Source organism: Budorcas taxicolor, chromosome 24 (assembly GCF_023091745.1).
Source record: "Budorcas taxicolor isolate Tak-1 chromosome 24, Takin1.1, whole genome shotgun sequence".
In the NCBI taxonomy this organism is placed as follows: Eukaryota; Metazoa; Chordata; class Mammalia; order Artiodactyla; family Bovidae; genus Budorcas; species Budorcas taxicolor.
This window is the reverse complement of record NC_068933.1, coordinates 7,096,362-7,119,539: the sequence shown is the minus strand read 5'-3', so window position 1 is coordinate 7,119,539 and position 23,178 is coordinate 7,096,362. Positions and strand designations below refer to the sequence as shown.

The window sequence follows — 23,178 nt, the reverse complement described above, 5'->3', positions numbered from 1 at the left end:
ATAATTATCCATGAAAAACATATTGGGCAAAGAAAAAACACTTGTATAGCCCCATTTCTGGTTTTCTTTTTCACCATATACAGACTTACATTGGTTTACTATATTAATAAACATGTTCAGTAAAATATTGCTTTACTCTCAAGTCTATCCCATATTTTATCTTGCATAATAATATGCATCTATGAACCACATTGATTTTATCTTTTACTGTAAAAGTTTTTAAAGGATGTTAATAACTCTGATGTGCAGATATTTAATTTATAATTGTGCCTGGTCTGCAATCCTTTTTTCATCTATATCTTTCACTGATAAATCTCAAGTGACTAGCTCAGGGCCTATTAGGGATTCAATAAATACTTGTCCAGTGAATGAATGAATCACACACACTGAGACATCCTTGTAAAGTGTGATGATCTAATTTACAAGTTACCTTCAAATATTATGCAATTTTTATGAACACAATGTAATAATTAAGGAAATAGGTACATTAAATTTTGTAGACATAAAGCATCTATTCATCTTAATTTTGAAGATTTTTTTCAATTGGCAGTTTGCAACAAAATCTCTATTGTTTCCATTTTCCAAACAAAAACAGTCTTTGTCTTCTGAAACGTCCTCAACCTTCTCAAAATGCTTGACTACAGAAACCACAACATTCAAAATTTCAGTTTCTAAGGGAAAGCCGGATGGGAGTGAGAGTGTTCTAAATCGGTTACTTTTTAAAGGGTAAAACGGAGATTGAAAGCTCTGCCCGAAGTTTAAGCTCCTGGAACCGAGTCCTTTCCCAGTGGGACCAGGGATGCGCGTCCACCAACCCAGGGCGGCAGGACCCCAAGCTGGAGGACCCGTGAGGCGGGGCGTTCGCGCTGAGGCCCCGCCCACACTAGGCCCCGCCCCAGCAGAGGCCCCGCCCCAGCAGAGGCCCCGCCCCAGCAGAGGCCCCGCCCCAGCAGAGGCCCCGCCCCTACCGGTGCTGCCATAGAAACCCAGAAAGCGCCATGGCTGCCGCCGGCCCTGGAGAAGGGCTTTTGACACAGCCGGCGGCAGCCCGCCCTAAGTCACGGTCAATTTTGCCATGTCAAGCAGCTCCCAATGGAGAGAAGCCTAAGAAGTGTCTGGTCTATCCTCATCCCCCGAAGAGCTCCCGCTTGTCTCGGTCGGTTCTGCGCTGGCTCCAGAGCCTCGACCTCACCTTCTTCCCCAGGAACATCAGCAGGTGCTGAAGCAGGTCCGGCCCCCGGACGCCTAGCGGGCGCTGAGGGCCCAGCAGAGCAGGCCCAGGATCCGCTCAGGGGCTCTTTACAGGGACTGCCCCCGCCCCCGCCCACTCACCACACACACACACACACACACACACACACACACTCACACACACATTCATATACACACACACATACACACATATATTCATATACACACATACATTCATATACACACACACTCACATACACACACACTCACTCACACACTCCTTGCTCTCTTAGGGAGATGACCTAAAAAAATAGGATGGAGCATTTCAATCAGTCAATCATTACTTAAGCCAATAGAGAATACTTTGGTAACTAAAAAAAAAAAAAAAAGTCCAGGCTCTTTCTTCAGGGACATTGGACATTTATATTAGTGAGGATCAGTTTGCTTTCTGTTAGATACTGCATCTAGTTTGAGAGTTATCAGGGACTGAAAAAAGTTGCTAAGTGCAGCCTCGCTGAACACTGCTGTTGTTCAGTCCCTAAGTCGTGTCTGACTCTTTGCCACCCCATGGGGTGCAGCGTTCCAGGCTTCCCTGTCCTTCTCTAGCTCCTGGAGTTTGCTCAAACTCATGCCCACTGATTGGTTATGTTATCCAATCACCTCATCCTCTGTTGTCCTCTTCTCCTCTTGCCCTTAATTTTTCCCAGCATCAAGGTCTTTTCCAATGAGTTGGCTCTTTGCATCAGATGGCCAAAGAAATGGAGCTTCATCTTCAGCATCAGTCCTTCCAATGAATATTCAGAGTTGATTTCTTTTAGGATGGACTGGTTTGATCTCCTTGCAGTCAGTCCAACGGACTCTCAAGAGTCCTCTCCAGCACCGCAGTTCGAAGCATCAATTTTTTTGGCGCTGAGTCTTCTTTATGGTCCAGCTCTCACAGCTGTACATGACTACTGGGAAAAACATGGCTTTGACTCGACGGACCTTTGTCACAATAAGCTCTCTGCTTTTTAACAAAGAATGCTATCTACGTTTGTCACAGCTTTCCTTTCAAGAAGCAAGCATCTTTTAATTTCACTTGCTGAACATAACTGGTAGTTAATATTTTTTCTGGGAATGCAAACTAAATTCCAGAAAAATAACGACTTTGTAGGCAATGACTCTGGCTTATTAATTTCAGTTTTCCTTAAGAAAGATGCCTGAACTTTTCAGTGGATACAGGTATCACATGGGGATCTTGTTAACATGCATATTCAATACAAAATAATGGTTTTGGCTTCATAAAAGGAATGCCACGGGCTTTGGTGTATCTACTCTTACCCAAATGCTATTCCATAGCAGGCTTCCTTAGAGTAGGGATCCAAGAATGCTCCATAAGTTAGCTGCTGTCAGTATAGAATATTTAAGTGGTGTTAATTAACCATAAATACAAATTGTATAAATAACTGCACTTAATTTCATTTCCTTATCGCTATGGAACAGAGATTTTTCAAATGGCTTCCTGATAGCAGAAATATTCACTACATATTACCCCTGGGACCTTAAGCTGTCATCCTTTAAAAATGGAACTTCTTTAAAAGTCAAGTTGGATAACTGGGCACAGTTGGAAAAGGTAAATTAGCAATCACTGACACTTTTAACTGTTGAGAAGTTTGTTTGAAGAGGTGTATTCCTGAGATCTTGGATTTCTCTGTATATGTGTGTGTGGCCATGTGCTGGGTTGGCAGCTTGTTTCCTTGTATTGAAAAGGTTACTAAGGTTTATGTCATGAGTCACCTATGAAACTTGGCATACTCATTTCAAATTGGAGTGCGATATAATAGTTGATTGTCTTGCTGAGTAATAATATCTTTTAATAATTATCACATTAAACCTCAAACTATTAGTTGAGGATTACAGGGAGACTAGAGTGAATTCACAGTAATTGGAGACATTTATAGAACTTCTTATGATGAAAGTATTCTCTTTCTACTATTAAAGTTCCTGGCAAGAAAAAAACTTAAATTACCTAAAGAACTAATCCATGGAACAATTCACTGTAAAGCCGGAGTACCTGAAATACTGATACAGGAGGTGTACACCTTGTTAACACATCAAGAGTGAGTTATCTGGAATTTTCTAGTAATATAATTTAATATGAAACTTTTGGTAATATAAATCTTATTACTAAAATGGCATTTGTCAACAATATTTTATTTTATTTTTTCAGAATTAAAAGTATCCAGGATGACCTCGTGAATTTCACAGACTACAGTTACCAGATGCAGTTGCCCCTGGTCCCTAGGTCGACAGCTTCAAAGTCTATTAAAGATAACATTAGGCTATCAGAACTAATAGGCAATCCCAACAAACTTAACAATGAACTTAAAGTAGAGTTCCTCTTCCTTTTACAAATGTTGCAAAGGAAATTGAGCAGAAAACTGAATCCAAGTAAGTTTTCCTTGGAAATAGTCAACTGGGTTCTTCCAAGCTTAACGAGGCTCTACTTGAACACAAGTGAAAGAAAAGCCTGCCGCTGTACCCGATTCATGGACTGTTGTAATTTCATCTGCTGCGACTTTTATTAATTCAGCCATATATGCATTCATATCTATCATATTATTTTGTGCTTTTAATGTGTTCTATTTCTTGTTTTTTGTCTTACCTATTTTTTTCTTCTTTAGGACTGAACTTTTTTCCAAAGACCCCACTACTAATTTGGAAAATTACAAATTTCTACTCTTTCTAGTGCTACCATAGAAATTTTAACATACATATTTATCTTAGTCTAAATGTAATATATTTATTCTCTTCCTCAAACTGTAAGGACCTTAGAACACTACCCACTCCCTGCCAGCCCCCATCCCACTTAAGTTCTCTTTTTTTTTAAGTTGATGCTATTTCTCCCTTTTATTTTTATTTATTTATTTATTTTTGGCCACACCGCACAGACACACAGGATCTTAATTCCTCCACCCGGATTGAATCCGTGCTCCCTGTAATAGAAGGGCAGATTCTTAACCACTGGGACTGGCAGGGAAGTCCCCCCACTTAAGTTCTTTTGTTGTTCAGCATTTGTCAAGTTATTTTTTTAACACCACAAAATCAAGCATCATTTTTTATCCCTAATATTTGCTTACATTTAATTTATCTATTACTTCTACTTATTGGATCTGGTAGGAATTTCTGGAACGAAACACATCCATTCCATTTAATCTTCAGTTTAAAAGTTCATTTTAGTGCAAAACTGACCTGCATCCCTGTTTGCTTTGGAACACAATTTCTCTTTAGCCATGGACACCTCAACCCTTCAGATTATTGAACAGAATTCTTTTATCATCTGTGTTGATTTTTGAGACTGCTGATTTTAAGCGGCCAAAGTGATTGTAACAGTTTTGTGCAATATTACTGTCCAGAGTGGTATTTAGCACACATAGGGCACAGCTGATGAGTAGAAATGACCTCACACACATCTTCTAGCCTCCGTGAGGGTGAGCTAAGAAGAGTAAGTGGTCTTTGGAAGCACAGTGAAACTGATGCCCAAGTGCTGCAGTTGATAGAATTAGTAAGAAACAGAAACATGGAAAATAATTTTGTCACCATTTTTATAGTATAAAAATAACTCCAAAATGAAAGATACTGTATGATTTTATTTATATGAAATATACAAACATGTAAAGCTAACCTATGATGATAGAGGTCAAGATTTCTTTTTAGAGTTCTGGAGCTTCCCTGGTGGCTCAGTGGTAAAGAATCTGCCTGCCAACAAGGGTTCGATCCCTGGGTCAGGAAGCACATTGGGTCAGGAAGATGCCCTGGAGAAGTAAATGGCCACCCACTCCAGTATTCTTGCCTAAGAAATCCCATGGACAGACGAGCCTGGCAGGTTACAGTCCATGGGGTCACAAAGGGTCAGACATGACTTAGTAACTAAACAACAACAGAGAGATATGAGGGGGTTTGGGGTTGCTGGTACTATACTGTTTCTGAATCAAGGTGATGGCAACCCAGGTATATATTCACTCCGAAAATTCATCAAACTGTAACAATACGATTTGTTCATTTTTCTGTATGTATATTATTATTGAATAAAAGCTTATCAAAAGACTAATAGGAACACAGGGATACTGCCTTTAAAGTACCTTTTTTGAAGCAACTCTTCCATGCATCAGAGATGTGAACCATGGTGGAGAGGGCTGTTAACCTATGTACTCACACCACTCTCAGGAATACGATACAAAAGTGAAAGTGAAGTCACTCAGTTGTGTCTGACTCTCTGCGACCGCATTGGACTGTAGCCTGCCAGGCTCCTCCATCCATGGGATTTTTCATGCAAGAATACTGGGGTGAGTGGCCATTTCCTTCACCAGGTGATTTTCCCGATGCAGGGATCAAATCCGGGTCTCCCGTATTGCAGGCAGACTCTTTACCGTTTGAGCTACCAGGGAATCCCTGATGTCTAAATAATCGGCTTAAATGAAATTGTAGTGTCGTATTTTGACAATAGTCATAATGAATTTTTAACAAAAAATGTTGTGTTTTTATTTTATAGAATGGTTTGCAGTCAAACCAACAGTGGGAGAATCTACTCTCGATCACCATCCTGCCAAAGCCTTTGGGAACAAAAGCAATTCAGTCATTTCAAAGGCAAAAGCCGCTCCTGTGTGTTGTAAGTTTTTTTTTTTTTTTTTTTTTTACTTGTTAAAATTGATGTTTTTCTTTTATTTTGTTCATTTAAATTTTTTAAAATAGTAAAAATGCTGGTCTAGGCATTCAGTCTAGAATGCGCAGGTTGATGTGCTGTGTTTTTCTGTAGGTGCTGCGAGCATGAGTACATTGAGGGCTAAGAACCCGTCCAAACGAGGGGAACCCCCAAGCCAGGGTGCCCCCACTTTCTTCTATATGAGCCATCCCAATACTGATTTCTGCTTAAAAAAGTGAGTCTGAAACAGGGGAAGTACATTGGCAGAGCTCAAAACTTAGTTCTCTAGCAGCTGGATGATGAATCAGTCCTAACCCAGATGCAGACAACCTGCACACCTGGACTTTCCAATCACTTGTTTTACAAAAAGCCGCAAGTTTAAGTCCTGTGAATTCAGAAAGCACTGTATACCACAGCTAACTATAGCCAAACCACGGGCTAAAGTCAGTCTCTGCCTGACAATTCTGTATAGCCTGCAAATGAAGCATGGCTTTTACATCTTCAAATGGTTGGAAACATATCAAAAGAAAAACGGTATCTCCTGACACAAGAAAATGCGATGGAATTCCAGTTTCCATGTTGATAAGTAAAGCTGTACTGGGACACAGCCATGCCTGTGCCTTTGTGCCTTGTCTGTGGCTGCTTCTCATCTAGAGTAGCAGGCCTGGTACTGGCCACAGAGACTGTCTGGCCTACAACGTAGGATCCCAGACTTAGCAAATAAAAAGATGAGGGCAATATAACCAGTACTTTTTAAGACATGTTGAGGACATTTGCTAAAAAAAAAATATTCGCTATGTATCAGAAATTCAAATTTAACAGTGTCCCATTTTTATCTGAAAACCCTACTCAAAGCTTGAAATATAATATTTACTGTCATGCCCTTGATGGAAACTATCCTGTGGGCTCTCTATAGAGCAGACTGCTTAAAGTGTGAAGAGGGATTTCTTGGGCAAGATGGGGTGGAAGTTCTTTGCTTATATAAGCTCTGGGAAAGCAATGTCAACAGATTCTTTTTTTCTTTTTTTTAAATGACTTCTTAGAACCTTTCATATGCTAACACACATTATGAATATTAAAAGGGAGAGGTGTAGAAAGAAGTGTTTTTCAAACTCTGTCTGATCACATGGGACTTCCCTGGTGGCTCAGCAGTAAAGAATCTGCCTGCAATGCAGGAGATGTGGGTCTGATCATCCCTGAGTCCGGAAGATCCCCTGAAGAAGGAAATGGCAACCCACTCCAGCATTCTTGTCGGGAGAATCCCATGGACAGAGGAGCCTGGTGGCCTGCAGTCTGTGGGGTCACAAAGGAGTCGGACATGACTTAGCAACTTAACAACAACAATTGGATCACACATCACTATTACTTAGTTTTGTTTTGCTATGGCTTGATAGATTCTGTAAAGAATCTTCCTGCAGTGCAGGAGACCCAGGTTTGATCCCTGGGTCGGGAAGATCCCCTGGAGAAGGAAACGGCAACCCACTCCAGTATCCTTGCCTGGAAAATCTCATGGACAGAGGAGCCTGGTGGGCTGCATTCCAGGGGGTCACAAAGAGTCGGGCACGACTGAGCGACTTCACTTTCACTTTCCACTTACATGCATTGGAGAAGGAAATGGCAACCCACTCCAGTATTCTTGTCTGGAGAATCCCAGGGATAGGGGAGCCTGGTGGGCTGCCGTCCGTGGGGTCGCACAGAGTCGGACACGACTGAAGCGACTTAGCAGCAGCAGCAGCGGAGCAACTAACACTTACGGCTTGGTAGAACAACGGTTCCCAGAGCATACTTTTTAACATTGAGACCTTAGGCCAGCCAGTGCCTCAAAATGTTATGCTCCGAGCCCGTATCTCCGAGCCGACCGAGAGAGCAAGTCCACCACACTAATGCAAAAACAAGAAGGGAGTTTATCTCTAGCGCGCTAGGGCTCAAGTCTCATCCCACACAAGGGAATCCGACAAGAGCCCCGAACAAAGGAGTATGGCGGCTTATATACAGGCAGTTCTTTGTCTCAGTTACAGCAGTAGCTGGCGTTACATGATTGGCCAGGTAGGATGAGCGCATATCCTGTCTCTTTCTGGTAAACATGACTCAGGCCTAGAGACTGTCGTTTGGTCCCTAACACAAAATACATCACCACGGACTCTAACAGAAGTCAATTCCAATACTTCTATGAGGAAAAAAAGAGCAGTTCATAGTTTCACCTTTAGATTCTGAGAACACGTCCTCCCCTTCAGCCTGCCCCAGGCTCCTTCCATCAGGGATGTTTGCAGTAAACGTTCCAGCAGGGCAGGAGCTGGAACCCGGCGGGCTGGGGTGGGGAGGAGTGTGGTGGGCAGGGAGGAGACTGCAGTGGCCCCTCTGTTCACCTGCCTGCCTCTGTCCCTGTAATAGGGCTCAAAGGGCCTGACTGGGGATGAGAAAGCAAAGGTGGGAGTGAGCCAAAGCAAGGCTTTCTGCCTGTATAACAAACAGATGTCAGGTGCCGTGCTTAAAAAAAAAAAAAGTTGCCTACTGATATCTGAGTTGCTAAAGAATATTCTTCATTTCTGTTGTCTTTTCAGGAAACTTTCAAGAGTCACAGGTGAGTTTTTCGAAAAACTGTATGCTATCGTTATTTCAGATTGGGACTCCTAGGAGCATGGCCTCTTGCTGTTCGGTGTTTAATAATGGACCAACTCCTAAAAATCACTCGTCCTCCATCTTGTGCTCTCATGAGGCCCGATTCCCTTCCGTTTCCGTGGTCTTGTCTCCTACTTTTCAAAATGGCCGACGGGGGCCCTCACGGGGCCGGGCAGAGCAGGATGGGAAGACACGAGCTTCTCTTTCTCCTTCTCTCCAGCCTGTTGTAGATCCTGGGACTCTCCCAACCGAGGCACAACAGGAATTAATAAATGGCGTGGGTTTGACTTTGGTAATTATATGGATGAGAGCCCCTTCTCCTGGGCTTTACATCACTTCTCCCCACATTTGTGAGATGGATGCCATTTTAGTCACTTCTGATAAGAGCAGAGTGATTAGTTGGATAAGCTAACAGAACTTGGAAGTTAACAAGAGGAGAGGCAACAACTCTCGACTGAAGGAATTTAAACCTATTTTACCACCTAAGATAGCAGTTGGCACTGAATGGTACTGAAATCACAGGCTGTTCATCTGAAAAGTTTCTCTTAATATATTGATAAGGTGGTAAAAATTATAAGAAAGGTTTTTTTTTTTTAACACTGAAGTTCCTTTGTTTACCTAAATCTAGCATCAACCACAACAATGGGCCAAGGAAATGCAGGTCTCTCAGTTCTCTCTGGCCCATCCTATTCGAACCAAGTCAGCTGAAGAGTCGGAGTGGCCAGCTTGGATGCCTTAGCACAGAATTCTAGAAACCTAATTCTGAATTCTGTGTTTGCAAATCTAAGCACTATTAAAATCACTATTAAAATCACTGTTGCCTCACCTGCTTTCTGAAGCAACATTTAAAAATAGTAGTCATATTCAGTATCAGATGCACCCAATAAGCCCTGGGTATTTTTAGGCTCTGCAGATGACTCTGGAGGCGCTGGTATTCCGGTTTTGTATTTCCAACTACTATAATGCATGCTGTAAATGTTCTGTTTACTTGAGATTTTAGACTAACTTGTGCCCAGCCTCTTGCTAATTATTCTGTGTATGGTTGGTACATTAGAAACATTGATGGTTATGTACATATTTAATAACCACAGTGGATCTCAATTTTATTTAAATATCCCACCAAATACAGGTAATAGTGTCAGTCTACCTAAAGAAATTGAGGTGAAGCAAACTGGAACACATTTTGACTCAATGAAGCCTACCATAAATGTGGAAAAGGAACCCGAAGAAGCACCTATCTAATGGCTTTGAAGAAGTGATTTTACCACCTCTTGCCACCCTAATAGGATACAATCATCTACGCTTGGATATATTTCAATAATAAGTAAATTAAAGTGTGTCCTATCCACAGTTGGGCTGAAGAACATATTTTTTAAAAAAATTCAACAATCATTTATTCAACACCTGTGCCTGCCTGGTACCGTTGAAAACACAAAATCGGTTTATTAGTATGCATGTTTATGCTTAGTCCCTCAGTCATGTCTGACTCTTTGCAACCCCATGGACTGTAGCCTGCCAGGCCCCTCTGTCCACGGGATTTCTCCAGGGAAGAATACTGGAGTGGGTTGCCATCTCCTCCTCCTGGGAATCTTCCTGATCCAGCGATTAAACCCGCATCTCCTGCGCTCCTGGATTGGCAGGAAGATTCTTGACCAAGAAGCCACCTGGGAAGTCCCTTCATTAATCCAGTGAGCAAAAGTAAGTTTAAAGGTACAGTTAAACATGATTCACCCTGACGACTAAGAATTCTTTCTCATAACTTTTGTAGGTAATGTGAATATACTTTGTAATGTTTTCCTCACTAGCAAAGAGTTACACTACTAGTTTGCCTGATATCATTTATTTACATGTCATGCTCATCAATACAATTTTTTTTGAATATTACTATTACACATTGGTCCATTGAAAATCTTGCCCACCTCTAGAAACAGCTTTACTTAAGCTATGAATTTTAAAAAAAAAATGTATCTTTCCTGTTGATACTAGAAGGAAAATCATGTTTCACTTGGAACTTCATTCTGGTGTTTAGCAAACCATTTAGTTTGATTGAAAAATCCTTCCTGCTTGCTGCCAAGCCCCATATTTTTATCAAAGGGAAAACAAAAGCAGCCAGATAGTGATTATACTTCCTATATTCTTGGTAATCTTAAATTCATTATTTGGAAAATTTTCATTAAGTGGAATTATTCATGTTTTTATGCTATCTCATTAATAGTGTCACTTGACTTCCAAGATGAGTATTACTAAGGCTGAATCTCATGATATGTTTGTCAGTTTCCAACAAAACTCTTATTTGTTTTTCTGCATTTTTGAAGGCTTAGACAGCTGCATAAGAATTTCGACATCCAGAGACTTCCTTAGTTAACTTTATCTTTCTGAACAGATAATATTTAGTAAAATAAATTTAAAGAGAGTCCTGATAAAATAGATGACTTCTTGGGAATGAGTTTAGAAAATGTTGAGAATAATCTTTTAAACCATAAAATATAGTGTCTTAGGAAAGACTTTTAGACAAGTCTTCTGAAACTCAGCTGGAGAAACATGCAGAAAAAAGAATTAGATTTGGGTAAACAGTAAGTTTCTTCTCTTGATTCTGTGTTCAATCTCCTGCAAAAGCATTCATGGTCTAACTTCCAATAAATCATGTTTATTATAATTAGAGTTAATATAAAATGATTAGAGATTGTGAATATTAAATTATCAAAATTAGTATTTATATCTTTTAAAATAAATTTTCACTTCATTTGTTTTTTACCCCTCAATATTTTTCATGCTTATATAACTCATTCCTTTTATAACTGGACATTTAAGTTTCAGGTACAAAACCTGGGAATGTTTTCTTTTTAAAAAAATAAAACTCAAAAGTATTTTGACTGCATATCCATTTATTGATGTTTATTAAATTTATAACTGAAAACTTTGATTAAATATGAACTGAAACTAGCGGCTTACCATGCATTTTGTAGAGGACAATATCGGTGCTTGTTAACTTGAAGATCAGCTGTATGTACCTTACATTTCAAGACTTGGAGATGTTCGGTCATTCAAATATTCATAGGTATCCACTGCACATCAAGCACTGTTATAGGTGTTGCACTATTTTATACCTTTCAGTGTTTTAACACTAGAATAGTTGGTACCTTTTATGCTCTGGGAAAAGTTTCTATGCTCTTTTATATTTGTCAGTCCTTTATAATTTGAATATTACCTTCCTCCCAAATACGGCTATTATATTTTATAAAGGAGACAGACACCTATTTTTCCTTGAAATTATATAAATATTTTATTTGTTGAAGTCAATGATTAAAATCAACTGTGAGCCCTCCACCCCCTTCTCCTCCTCCAGACCTTTGGCTTTCGGACAGCAGAGGTTAAGGTAATACTAACTCACGAAAGGTCTTAAGAAAAACAATTAAGCATGGAGAAAAACCTTCCCTCAAAATGGGTTGAGTCGTATTCCAGTCCCCAGAGGTGAGAATGGGTTCACCTTTGCCCACATGAGAGCATCATTCAAGGAGATGGTGGATTTCCCATCTTCAAGGAAAAATACAGGACCCTGCACAGTGGGAGTCACAAGAAGAGAGGATGAGATTATGAATTTGCAACTTTAAATTTTAAATTTAATTAAATTAAAAAATTAAAGTTTAAATTTAAAAATTTAAAATTTAAAAATTAAAGTTTAAATTTAAAGTTTAAATGAATTTTAAACTTCCATACACAGAATCACTGTCATCAAAAAACTACCAGTGATATTTAGGCAATGCTGATAGGAAATTTAAAAATAAGAGAAACACTAGATTTTTTGAATTGCCACCAAATAGAGAAACATTTTTAAATGCTCTGATGTCTTTCAAAATGGAATTTGGCTTTATCATCTGAATTCTTTTAATTACAATAGTGCTGTCAACGACAGTAGATATTGTTAATCTATTAATTACTACAAAGTTAACATTTATAAAGGCATACATGCCTAATAGTAGACTTCACCCTTTTTATCATACAGCCTACATCAATACAGCTGGTTAAATTATTTAAACCAGAAACTCAACTTGCTCTCCAGAAGATGAAAAATACACTGCTATATACATGTGGATATATAATATAGAGTCATGTCAATTTTGTGATTTATAAGCATATCTACAATTTAGTTACATCAGCTATTTTGTATATCAAGTGTAGTTCTGAAGAACTAAATCCCAAAAAACCTTTCAATCTGTATCTCCCGGCTCCTAGAAGAAAAAGCATGATTTCAGAAACACAAAAATGGGATAAAAACTTAATTTCTTCATTATGTTCTAAAGTTATCAGGCTTTGGACCCTGATTTCAAATGATTAGGGGCTTCCCTGGCAGCTCAGATGGTAAAGAATCTGACTGCAATGAGGGAGACCTCGGTTCGACCCCTTGGTTGGGAAGATCTCCTGGAAAAGGGGAATGGCAACCCACACCAGTGTTCTTTGCCTGGTGAATTCCATGGACAGATGAGCCTGGCAGGCTACAGTCCATGGGGTTGCAAAGAGTCAGACATGACCGAGCCACTAACACTTGAAGTGATAAGAGCATGTTGTTAGCAAATTATTTTCAGATATTCAAAAATCCATTTATATGCAGTAGACAGCTTCCTATTCACAGGTACTTGAAATTTCAGTTTTAACCAGGACACATTAATTTTCTGCAGGAACAAAAATATCCCAGGTGAGGAGAACTCCCCCTGAATTAGTCGTTTGGGCCCGAGTGTATGTCAGGTAATTAGTAGATCCTTTCTTAAGGTGGGTTTGGGTGCAGAGAGGTTAGACAGCCTGTGGAGTAGATTGATTGTCTCAGGAGAAAAAGCTCTGAAGAGGAGGAAGAAACAGGAAGTCTGTCAAGTACTAGAAGTGGTACATGCAGGGTAGTTAAGTGGCACTGAGGATACAGTCTAAAAGCTGCAAGATGGGTTTTGCTATTAATTATAAATGACTGAATTTACTGCTTTGGTTCTTAATCTCTGAACGTAAGTGGATAGTAAGCACATATCCTATTTGGTTTCCTGTCTGTGGTTTGGAATATACTGGTGTGTTCTGAAGACTTAGTTTTCAGGGTCAAGTCAAGCTGCAGTTAGATTTTTCATTGGTAGCAAGACATCTGACTAGTTGTCCCCCCAAACACCTTTCTCCTCTGATGTGGCACATTGGTGTCAGAGATGTAATTAGCTATGTTACATTAGAGACACAAGAATCCACTTAGTGACACGTGATGATGCCTGGGGGATGGCATTCTTTCGGTCCCATCTGGTCTCCAGTAGCACTTCATGGGGATTCAGCTTTGTTTACTTCTTGGGGATACCTACAACTGCTCCTGGCTCTGAAATGATGAAAGCTTCTCTATTTTCTGGCGATAATGGCACCCTTGGGCCACACGGGCAGGCCTGGCATTGTTCAGCATTGTTACTTTGCGCACGAGGGGCCATTCCTTGGGAATTAGCCATCCCTCATGATAGAGCCCTGTAATTTTTAATCACTGAGAAGTTCACTAAGTCAATGTAAGAATATGCATAATATGTAGATTTATTATACATCTATCAGGTTTTAATTGCTTTGTGTTTATAAAATACCAGTGGAGACTATTAAGTTACATTTAATCTACTGAGAACAATTTGTAACTCTGTTGACTGTTGCTTTGTCTCCCTTATTTAACTTCCCTAAGGAAATTATCTCTATGTAGTTTAAAACATATGTTACTAAGTATACATGCCATATGTTACCAAGTCTATCTGTTATATGAATTGCTTTTATGATAAAAAGTACAATGACTATGTCTCTGGATTTATTTTAAGGAGAGAGAAACCACTTATATCAAATACAAAAGCTTATTAAGGGCAATATTTTCTCACTAGGCCTCAGGTTTCTTTATACTTTTATTCAGATTATTTTAAGTTCTCATTTCAAAAAGTAATGAAAAAACAAAAATGATGGGCATGCATAATTTATGCCTGACATTAGGCTGTACCTGGATTTTCAATCCCGTAAGACAAGAGATGTGAATATCGGAATGACTGGGAAGATTCGACCCAGTCACATAATCTGGTCCAACAATTCCTCTGAGTGGTTCTTCCTTTAGTCTCTTCAGTAAAGTTGCATAAACCAGTCTTTGTGAATCAGAAGGGGGCGTATATGGAGAGTCTTCTGATGATCTGTATTTCCAACAGATATTCCATTTTTATTTTTGTAGAATCACAGGATTGTCAAGGTTTAGATTAAAAACAGTCCCCCATGATAATTTAGTCCTTTGTAAGTGACGGCAAATTAGCTTTAGACTTAATTTACAGTAAAAGGAAGGACTTGAAAAAGGCAGGAGAGTGTTATAAATTATTACTGAGTGTGTGCTAAACAACCCAAGATTCATTCTCCTGCCAAAATAATGAGACAACAATTTACAAGTCTGTCTACAATATTAAGCAATACATTCTGTATTCAATTTTTATATCAGATTTTATATTCACTCACGGGTTGACAACCTGTGTGCAAGCTCTCCACGCATCCAGCTCCTCAGAAAGGTGTTCAATTTTTAAAGGTACTGACACTTTCCGCCGTTTTAACAGTTGACTGAAACACGCCAGAAAGAAATTAACATCTGACATCCATGATGAAGACAGCAAAAAGGCACATGAATTCTAAACAATGGCAATTTTAGATATACACTGTTGTTCACATATCTATGTGTATATGTAAATACATGTGTGTGTGCACACGTGTGTGGGTCTGTGTGTGTAACTCTCTGGTAAGTCAAACATATTCAATAAATGCTGGATGACAGGATGAGCAATGCTGAGTAACACTCAGAAATTCCCTTATATCTTAATATTGTTGAAAGTTGCTTTCCATTTATGGTTATGCTGCTGGCATAGATTTTTCCTCGAGTGCCCTGACATCAGAGATTCTTCCGACAGCTCCAGGCGCAGGCCCACAGTAACATAGCCCTCCACCTCGACAAGACGGGTAAGTCGGGAAGGAGAGCGCTCCGTTTCTCTCAGAACCCCGTGCCCACAGGAAGGAAACTCAGAATAACTGCTTCACCACAGACTCTCAGCATCTTTAGGAGTCACCTGCTCTAGAGATGGTATTTTTGGGGACAAGGCACTCAGTTTTATTTTTGAGTACGACAAGTTTTATGCACGAGGGTTGAGTTCAGCAAGCTGTCCTGAAAACACAGGAGTTTGGCAGGTAGGTCATATCTGAATATAAAATATGAAATAGGGAATATCTGCCACTGACCAACCTCTTTACTTTGCATTTTTCTACTGTGGAGATGGGCAAGCTTGAAACACACAGTTTCTCATCTTCTTTTAAAAGTAGATTACACAGTCCTGGCCGTGGTCTGCAGGCACACACCACGAAGGAAGACTTCCTTCCAGAATCAGAAGCTCCTGCCCGTTGTGGTCTCCATCCGGTCACCCTCACCTCCCTTCCCACTTCAAATGCAGGCAGAGGGCAAGAAGCTAGCTGGTAACTCTGGGTCACTCAGGCAGGAGGAAGGAAGCCAAGGATGTCAGAGTTGAAAGAAGGGAAGAATCCAGATCCTTGATGGAATCTGCCCAGATGGTAAATAATCTGCCTGCAATGCAGGAGGATCCAGCTTTGATCCCTGGGTCAGGAAGGTCCCCTGGAGAAGGGAATGGCAACCCACTCCAGTGTTCTTGCCTGGAGAACCCCATGCACAGAGGAGCCTGACGGGCTACAATCTATGGGGTTGCGAAGAGCTGGACATAACTGAGTGACTAATACTCCCACTCACTGTTAATTTGTATCACTTACTGCTGCTTTATGCTGAAGCACATGCTTAGCAAATAAATGGGCATGTGCAAAATTTATTTGTCTCTACAGTGCACTTAAGATGCTAACCGACTCAGGGAAAGGCACTCACTTCTCTAATGTCTTAATCAGAGAGAAACTGCTTTTACCTCGTGTACTCATACAGTGCTGGAACGATGCTGTGATACTGCCTTCTGATAGCCAGCAACGCGCCAACGTACCCACATAATATCAGCAACTCATTTCGAGCTCTAGAAGAGAATGTATTTATTTTTAAAAATTCTACAATCTCAGGTACAGAACATTGCTGTTACATAGTTATTGAACTTGTGTCTCATTAAAAATTTTCTAAATGTAAAGATGTTTCATTCATCAGTTAACTCCTATTCAGACATGTACCAAATAATACAAATTGTATTTTAAAATATAAGTCTTTAAATAATCCTGAACTCTTGCCGCCTTGTTTTCCTCTCTCCCCTGTCGGTCCCTGCGACTCCTGCCAAAGTGCCACAGGCTGCTGCACCAGTTTGCCCATGTGGCCCTGCAACAAAAACAGCCTAAAGCCTTGCTAAGAAATATACGCGGTTCTCGGGACTTTAGCTACAGGGGTAATAATGTCCTTAAACGATACCTGAATTCAAGGACAGTGTCTATTTTTTTACTTTCTAGCACTTTCACTTCTTTGCCCAACCTAGGATGCTTTCTGTACATGGATTTTTAAGAGCTTTGACCACTACACAGACCACTGGGGACATGTGGTCCAAAATGACCCCAAAGCTCTGAAGTAGCCCTGTTTGAACCAGGTGTGTCTGTGTGTGTCTTTGTGTACAGACAGACACACACAGACACACACACATGGTATTAGGAAACGGGGCCAGTAAGACTTATCTTAGGTTTCAAAGTGACCTCTCTATGTTTACTTAAGGATAAAAGAAAATGTAATTTTTCTACATGTGCACCTATCTGTCCAAGAGATCTTATTTCTTCATCTGAACACAATACAGCCATTTGAAACATTGCATAAGTTTGGTTACATATTTTGCGGAAAAAGTACTCACTCAGTACATGTATGCAAGACGAGTTTTTCAGTACGAATATAACTCAACAGGTCAAGAACGGGGTAAATGGTGTCCAAAGTCCAATCTGAACTACTGATGTGTTCTGGCAAAATAAAACCAGAGTCTCTAAATAAAAGGATTAAAACTTGTTCATTCAAATTTTAACTTGTGTGATTGATTCTTTTCTGGTCAATGCTATCTACCTCTTTATTTTCTAGATCCCAGTCAGGTCCTGCTACCAAACCATCAGCAATCTCTTTCTTTTTTAAATTCAGGATGGCTAGAACTTTATTTTTAAGCCTTTTTAAAAAAATTAATACAAGTGAAAATACCAAATAAAAGAGTAGATTTTAAATTATACTACCAACTAAATACATACCTTTGATGAAGTCAATGCCAATAGGAAGGGCTTTTTCAGGTTCTTGACTTAGCAAGTAATACTTTATAGTTTCAAATATTTTGCCATCGGCATGGGCTGTCTCAGCTAACTGCATACATTCTTCTACTGTGGGTAGCTTGCACTAGAAAAGAATTGGTTTGATGACAATGCTACTAATATTTATAGGAATAAAAGGAATAGTAATAATATAAGTGCTAAATATTTCCAATATACCTGGTATGTTTCTCTAATTAAAGTTGCTGAAAATAGATGTAAATGAAATAATCTGTACTGGGAGCATACATTTATGTTAATATCTTTAAGATCTAAAAACAATAAATAAATATGATATTATCTAATGAGTCAATACTTTTAAACACACAATAAAAAAGGTGAAAGAAAATTGTCCTGATTGTGGTAACGGGATTAGTACCCACAAATGTCATTTAGCAGGAATGCTAAAATTAATTATTTTAGAACAAATATACTCAACCAGTGTCAAAAATTACATTAAATGTAGAAAACACAATAGGTAATGCTTATGTGTCCTCTACATGGTAACTAACTTTCACTTGACCTTGAGACACCGCAACTTTATTTTGAATAGGAAGGCAAAAAAAGGACAAGCTCTTTATAGCTTTTTTTTTTAGCTTTGACATTCTGAAATGCCATGAAGTGGAGATTTGAGCCTATGAAATTATATTACTGTAAAATGAAAAGCAATGTTTTTTTCAAATAATTTTTCTGTTAAAACTGAGAATCTACTCCTCCTTCATGGAAGTTCTGCTTCCAAATCATGGGTGGGGATTAATTTAGCTTTTATGTAAACTTCTGAAATGCTCACGCTTTTTGAAGCACAGGTGTTAAGAGTGTGTTGGTTTGCTCCTAAGCGAGGCTACATAGCTTACTGCCCCGTCTCACTAATCTCTGCAAACACTGTGATGCAGCTTCTTCTGCAGAAACATCTGTGTCGGACGGAAGGGGATGTGGTTCGTCCACAGGGTCAACTGTCTCCTTTGAGATCTGTCACTCTTATCCTTCTCTTTGTTTAATATCCCCTCAAGTTACTAAGATTGTGTATTTATTAATGCGTTTATTCAATAGTTTCACATTTTTTCTGTTTAAAAAATATTGATTTATTTGTCTGTGCCAGGTCTCAGCTGTGGCCTGTGGGATCTAGTTCCCTGACCAGGGATCAAGCCCGGTCCTCCTGTATTGGGAACACGGAGTCTTGGCCACTGGATCACCAGGGAAGTCCCAAATGGAATATTTTAGACCCCTCAACCTCTCAAAAAATGTACAAACTAAATTACAAGTGCTCATGTGTACGTGACATTTCATCTAACGTTCCCCATCTGTATTCCCTGAAAGCCAGTTATTTGCTGAGCAACTACTCTATGACAGAAACTGCCTGGTTAGACAGAAAAATCGTTTCTTCACTTTGAAACATGCTCTGAGAGTAGAGGGAATTAAATGGTTCCCACTGAAATTTCATTCTGACACAGAATATGATAAGAGCAGGTTGATCATTCCTGTAATTCTTACCCTATCTTAAAATTCTCAAAGCTATATAACTTAATATTTAAACATAATTTTTAGAGGAGTTGCTTGGTGGCCTAGTGGATTCCAGGCGTTTACTACTGTGGCCCTGGGTTCAATCCCTGATTGGGGAACTGAGATCCCCCAAGCTGTGCGTTGTGGCCGAACACACACACACACACACACACGGATTTTTAGTCTTGCAAAATTCTCTAAAGAGTTATTAATGAAGTCTGATCCAAGAATCCAATCATACCCTTTTGGAATGTATGATAAAAACAGCAGGTGAACACTGTTATAAAACTATGTACACAGATGATTTTCAAAATGAAAATCCCATGGTGTGTACATGGTTTAATAATCTGCTTTTTATTTTACTGTTCTACAGCCATCCACCAATAAAAACAGAACTTCATCATTTTTTAACAGATTAACAGCACTGACATATAGAAACGTACCATAATTAACACAATCTCCTTCTTGCTGAATATTCTGATCACTTTTGTATGTAATCTTGATAGATTCCTGTATTCTGTAATGGAGCCTTTATAAAAAGCACTTTAGAATAAGCATGCAAATTTCATTGTACTTCAGTAATTCTTTTCAAGATCCTATTTTTTAAAAGCCAGCATGCATGTGTGCATGCTAAGTCGGTTCAGTTGTTTCCCACTCTCTGCGACTCTACGGACCGTACCCCGCCAGGCTTCTCTGTCCATGGGATTCTCTGGGCGGGGGCACCTTATGATGCAAAGGGCTTGCGACGGGCAGTTACGTGTTGACGCTCTCACTTCAACATGAACCAATTATGGCAAGTTCCTTACCTTCTCTGAGTTCACTTTCTTTATAAATTAGGAACAGTATGCCCTGCTTTCCAGGGTTTTGTGAGACTTGAGTCAATAGCCAACAGATGTGAAAATTTAGAACAGCCCCCAAAATACAGTAGAAATTCAATCAATGTTTTTGTTACTGTTATAATTTTTGCTGCCTTTATAAGAGGATCGTGAAAGGATCATGTTTGTTTCTCTGCAAGAATTTCTATTTGACCAAACCTAAAACTAACGAAATCACAGCACGACATCCCAAATGGGAACAATGAGGACGCGGAAGCCTGGTGGGGTGCCGTCTATGGGGTCGCACAGGGTCGGACACGACTGAAGCGACCTAGCAGCAGCAGCACCAGCATACCTTCTCGTGGAGATCGCTTATCTCTTCAGTGCACCCGGGGCAGAAAGCACAGAGCTTTACCAACTGTAGTTCACTGTCAGGAGTCATGAGGAGAAGGTCAGCTGCCAAATCCCTATTCACATGACAAAAGGGGAAATGTCAAGGAGGAAAAAACTGAGAAACGTTTTAGAACTCTTTCAAAGGAAGGAGAATCTCCCGTGCCTTTCTAGTTACATAAAGAGTACTGATTCCCTACTTAATTATGAAATTCCTGTCAATGGAGATTACAGAAACCAAAGGGCATGCAGGAAAACTAGGCAATACCTGTATCCGACGGATGGAAAGCTAAAAAGAAAATACATTTGAATGTCATGAATCTGTGATGAAAGCCCAAAAAAGGCGAACTTTTACCAATAAGTGTAAAAGCAAAAAAAGAAGTGTTCTTGGTTTATAAAAGCATATTCTCTTAAGATAATGCAGCTATCTAAATTACTGTGTTTCAAATCTGTGGAGCTCTACTAATAGCCACGAGGATTATACACGTTGCCTGGAGATAAGCCTGCTCCATGTCTTTCAGCGTATGTACTTGGTCCTGGTTTCTGGTACACAGACCTATGGCTGCATAAAGGAAGGGCTCTTGAAGGGAGTTAAGAAGAAACAAGTTTGCTTTCTATTAACAGCATCCTCTGTGGCTCAGCAGTAAAGACTGCCCGCAATGCAGGAGCCACAGGAGACGTGGGTTCAGTCCCTGGGTCGGGAAGATCCCCTGGAGGAGGGCATGGCAGCCCACTCCAGTATTCTTGTCTGGAGAATCCCATGGACGGAGGAGCCTGGTGGGCTACAGGCCATGGGGTTGCAAAAGAGTCAGACACGGCTGAACTGAGCATGCACGCAACACAGGATGTATACTCAGTTCAAAGATCTTTAATCCTCTTCAAAATTTAATATCTACTTACTGTTCGCTCCTTTTTCAGGTTTTAGAAAGAAGTAATCACATTTTATTTGAATGAGATGCTGACTTCTAGCATACAGTCAGTCACCTTTGTGGGTAAGTTGTCTGAGTTAGACCTCACACTTCCGGTTGGGTTTGAGGCAGTAGGGAACTGGGTCCCCTGGAGGGCCGGTCAGTGTTAAGATACATTCACATCTGACGCTGATCATCTGACACTGACAGTGGGGCACCACTCAGTTCTTCGGGGGGAGGGAGCTCTTACATCACTGTGAGATACGGGTCAATTTTAGAGTAACTCTAAGATTATCGATTCACTCTGAAGCCCTCAGACCCAACAGGAAAGAAGACTGGGAAGCTCTGTTCTCTTTCTGACTTAGCTGTAGTCAGCTGAATGTCTGTGTTCCCCCAAAAGCCCTAAGCTGACGTCTAACCCTCAATGTGATGGTATTAGGAGGCAGAGTCTTTGGGAGGGTGCAGTGCAAGCCCCGAGGAAAGGGGTCAGTGCCCTGATAAAGGAAGCCACAGGGAGCTTCCTAACCTTTTTCTCCCTGTGAGCACAGCAAAAACAGCTAGTTAAGAACCAGGAAGCCTGCTCTTATCAGACACCAAATCTGCCAGTTTATCTTGAACTTCTCTCTCTTCAGAACTGTGAATAATACATTTCTCTTGTTTATAGGCCAGTCTGTGGTATTTTACACTAAGACAGTAGCTAAGAGTACAAACTATAAAGCCAATTTATGTAACTTTTAGTTTTGGTCATAAAATTTACTGAGACCAATAAGTCTCGGTAAAATTATGCTACTGTCGAGCATCCAGTGAATGCATATGCAGGGACAGCAGTGTCCTTAGCTGTGGTCGTCACCATCATCGTCCTCTGTACTGTTCAGCAGTGGCGTCTGCATCATCTGCTGTTCAGACTGGGGGTGTGTGTGCAGGCAGTGCGGAGAAGTGAAGTCCTGACGAGCAAGCTTATTTAAAATTTCTCAAGGTTCTAAGTATTTTGAGGAAAGAGAAGACAGAAGTAAAATCATCTTTATTCAACAAGCCCCTGTTGAGGGATAGGACCGTCTCCGTCATCCACGGTGAAGCACGGTCCACCCTAGGGAGTAGGCTCTGAGACACAAGGAAGAACAGCTCTGAGCTCCAGCCTCCCCGGGTCTTTCCCAGGTTTAACTCTGAAGAGCAGAGTTCCCCAACCTCCGGGATCTAACGCCTGATGATCTGAGGTGGAGCTGATGTAATAATAATAGAAATAAAATACATAATGAATGTAGTATGCTTCAATCATCCCCAAACCATCTCCCCACTTCTGGTGTGTGAAAAATTGTCTTCCACGAAACTGGTCCCTGGTGCCGAAAGTCTGGAGACTGTTGTCTTAAAGCATCACCCAAATTCGTTCCCAGTGTACAGTCATATCATCTTTGTTATTACTCTCCACTAGAAAAGAGACTTTATTTTCTACACCTCTAACCAATACACAAGTACCAGCCAGAACGAGTGTAGATAGGCAGAATTCACAACGTGGGAATGTGCGGTCCTGATAATCTTAGAAAGTGCATGCTCTATTGTTTCATGACACTTTGTGTGCTTGAAATATCACAAATTAGAACTGGTTACTTCAGAATAAGTGATAGTAGACTTCATTATATGCTCACAGTAGCTCTTACTATTAATTCATGTTCATAGCACCATTTCCTTCACAATCTTATCTTTTCTTTCCACTTGGGTCTCCTGCATTGTAGGCAGATGTTTTACCATCTGAGCCACCAGGGAAGTCTTTTATTTACAAAGGAGACATTTAAAAATG

General features: G+C 40.1%; 2 protein-coding genes across 2 annotated transcripts in view; one reads left to right on the top strand and one right to left on the bottom strand.

The window, feature by feature from the left end:
• Positions 1-998: 998 nt before the first annotated feature.
• SPATA4 (spermatogenesis associated 4) lies at positions 999-9,733 on the top strand. Its single transcript, XM_052661549.1, has 8 exons — positions 999-1,216; positions 2,674-2,803; positions 3,172-3,290; positions 3,401-3,621; positions 5,723-5,839; positions 5,987-6,107; positions 8,434-8,453; positions 9,621-9,733. Exons 1-8 carry the CDS (start codon positions 999-1,001, stop codon positions 9,731-9,733), a joined length of 1,059 nt encoding a protein of 352 aa, XP_052517509.1.
• Positions 9,734-11,927: 2,194 nt separating this feature from the next.
• The window catches only part of WDR17 (WD repeat domain 17), a 49,804-nt gene continuing 38,553 nt past the window's right edge, over positions 11,928-23,178 (bottom strand). The window contains exons 23-30 of the mRNA XM_052661371.1: positions 20,744-20,764; positions 20,441-20,552; positions 17,717-17,858; positions 17,338-17,440; positions 16,429-16,530; positions 14,975-15,073; positions 14,478-14,661; positions 11,928-12,047 (exon numbers count right to left, since the gene is read on the bottom strand). Of these exons, the coding sequence (XP_052517331.1) occupies positions 11,928-12,047; positions 14,478-14,661; positions 14,975-15,073; positions 16,429-16,530; positions 17,338-17,440; positions 17,717-17,858; positions 20,441-20,552; positions 20,744-20,764 (883 nt within the window). The remainder of the gene's footprint in view (positions 12,048-14,477; positions 14,662-14,974; positions 15,074-16,428; positions 16,531-17,337; positions 17,441-17,716; positions 17,859-20,440; positions 20,553-20,743; positions 20,765-23,178) is intronic.

Excerpts from the sequence above, each read along its gene's own strand:
- SPATA4 (XM_052661549.1), top strand. The coding sequence starts at position 999 with ATGGCTGCCGCCGGCCCTGGAGAAGGGCTTTTGACACAGCCGGCGGCA. Across the intron at positions 2,804-3,171 it reads ACTGGGCACAGTTGGAAAAG|TTCCTGGCAAGAAAAAAACT; the intron begins GTAAATTAGCAA and ends CTACTATTAAAG. Across the intron at positions 5,840-5,986 it reads AAAAGCCGCTCCTGTGTGTT|GTGCTGCGAGCATGAGTACA; the intron begins GTAAGTTTTTTT and ends GTTTTTCTGTAG.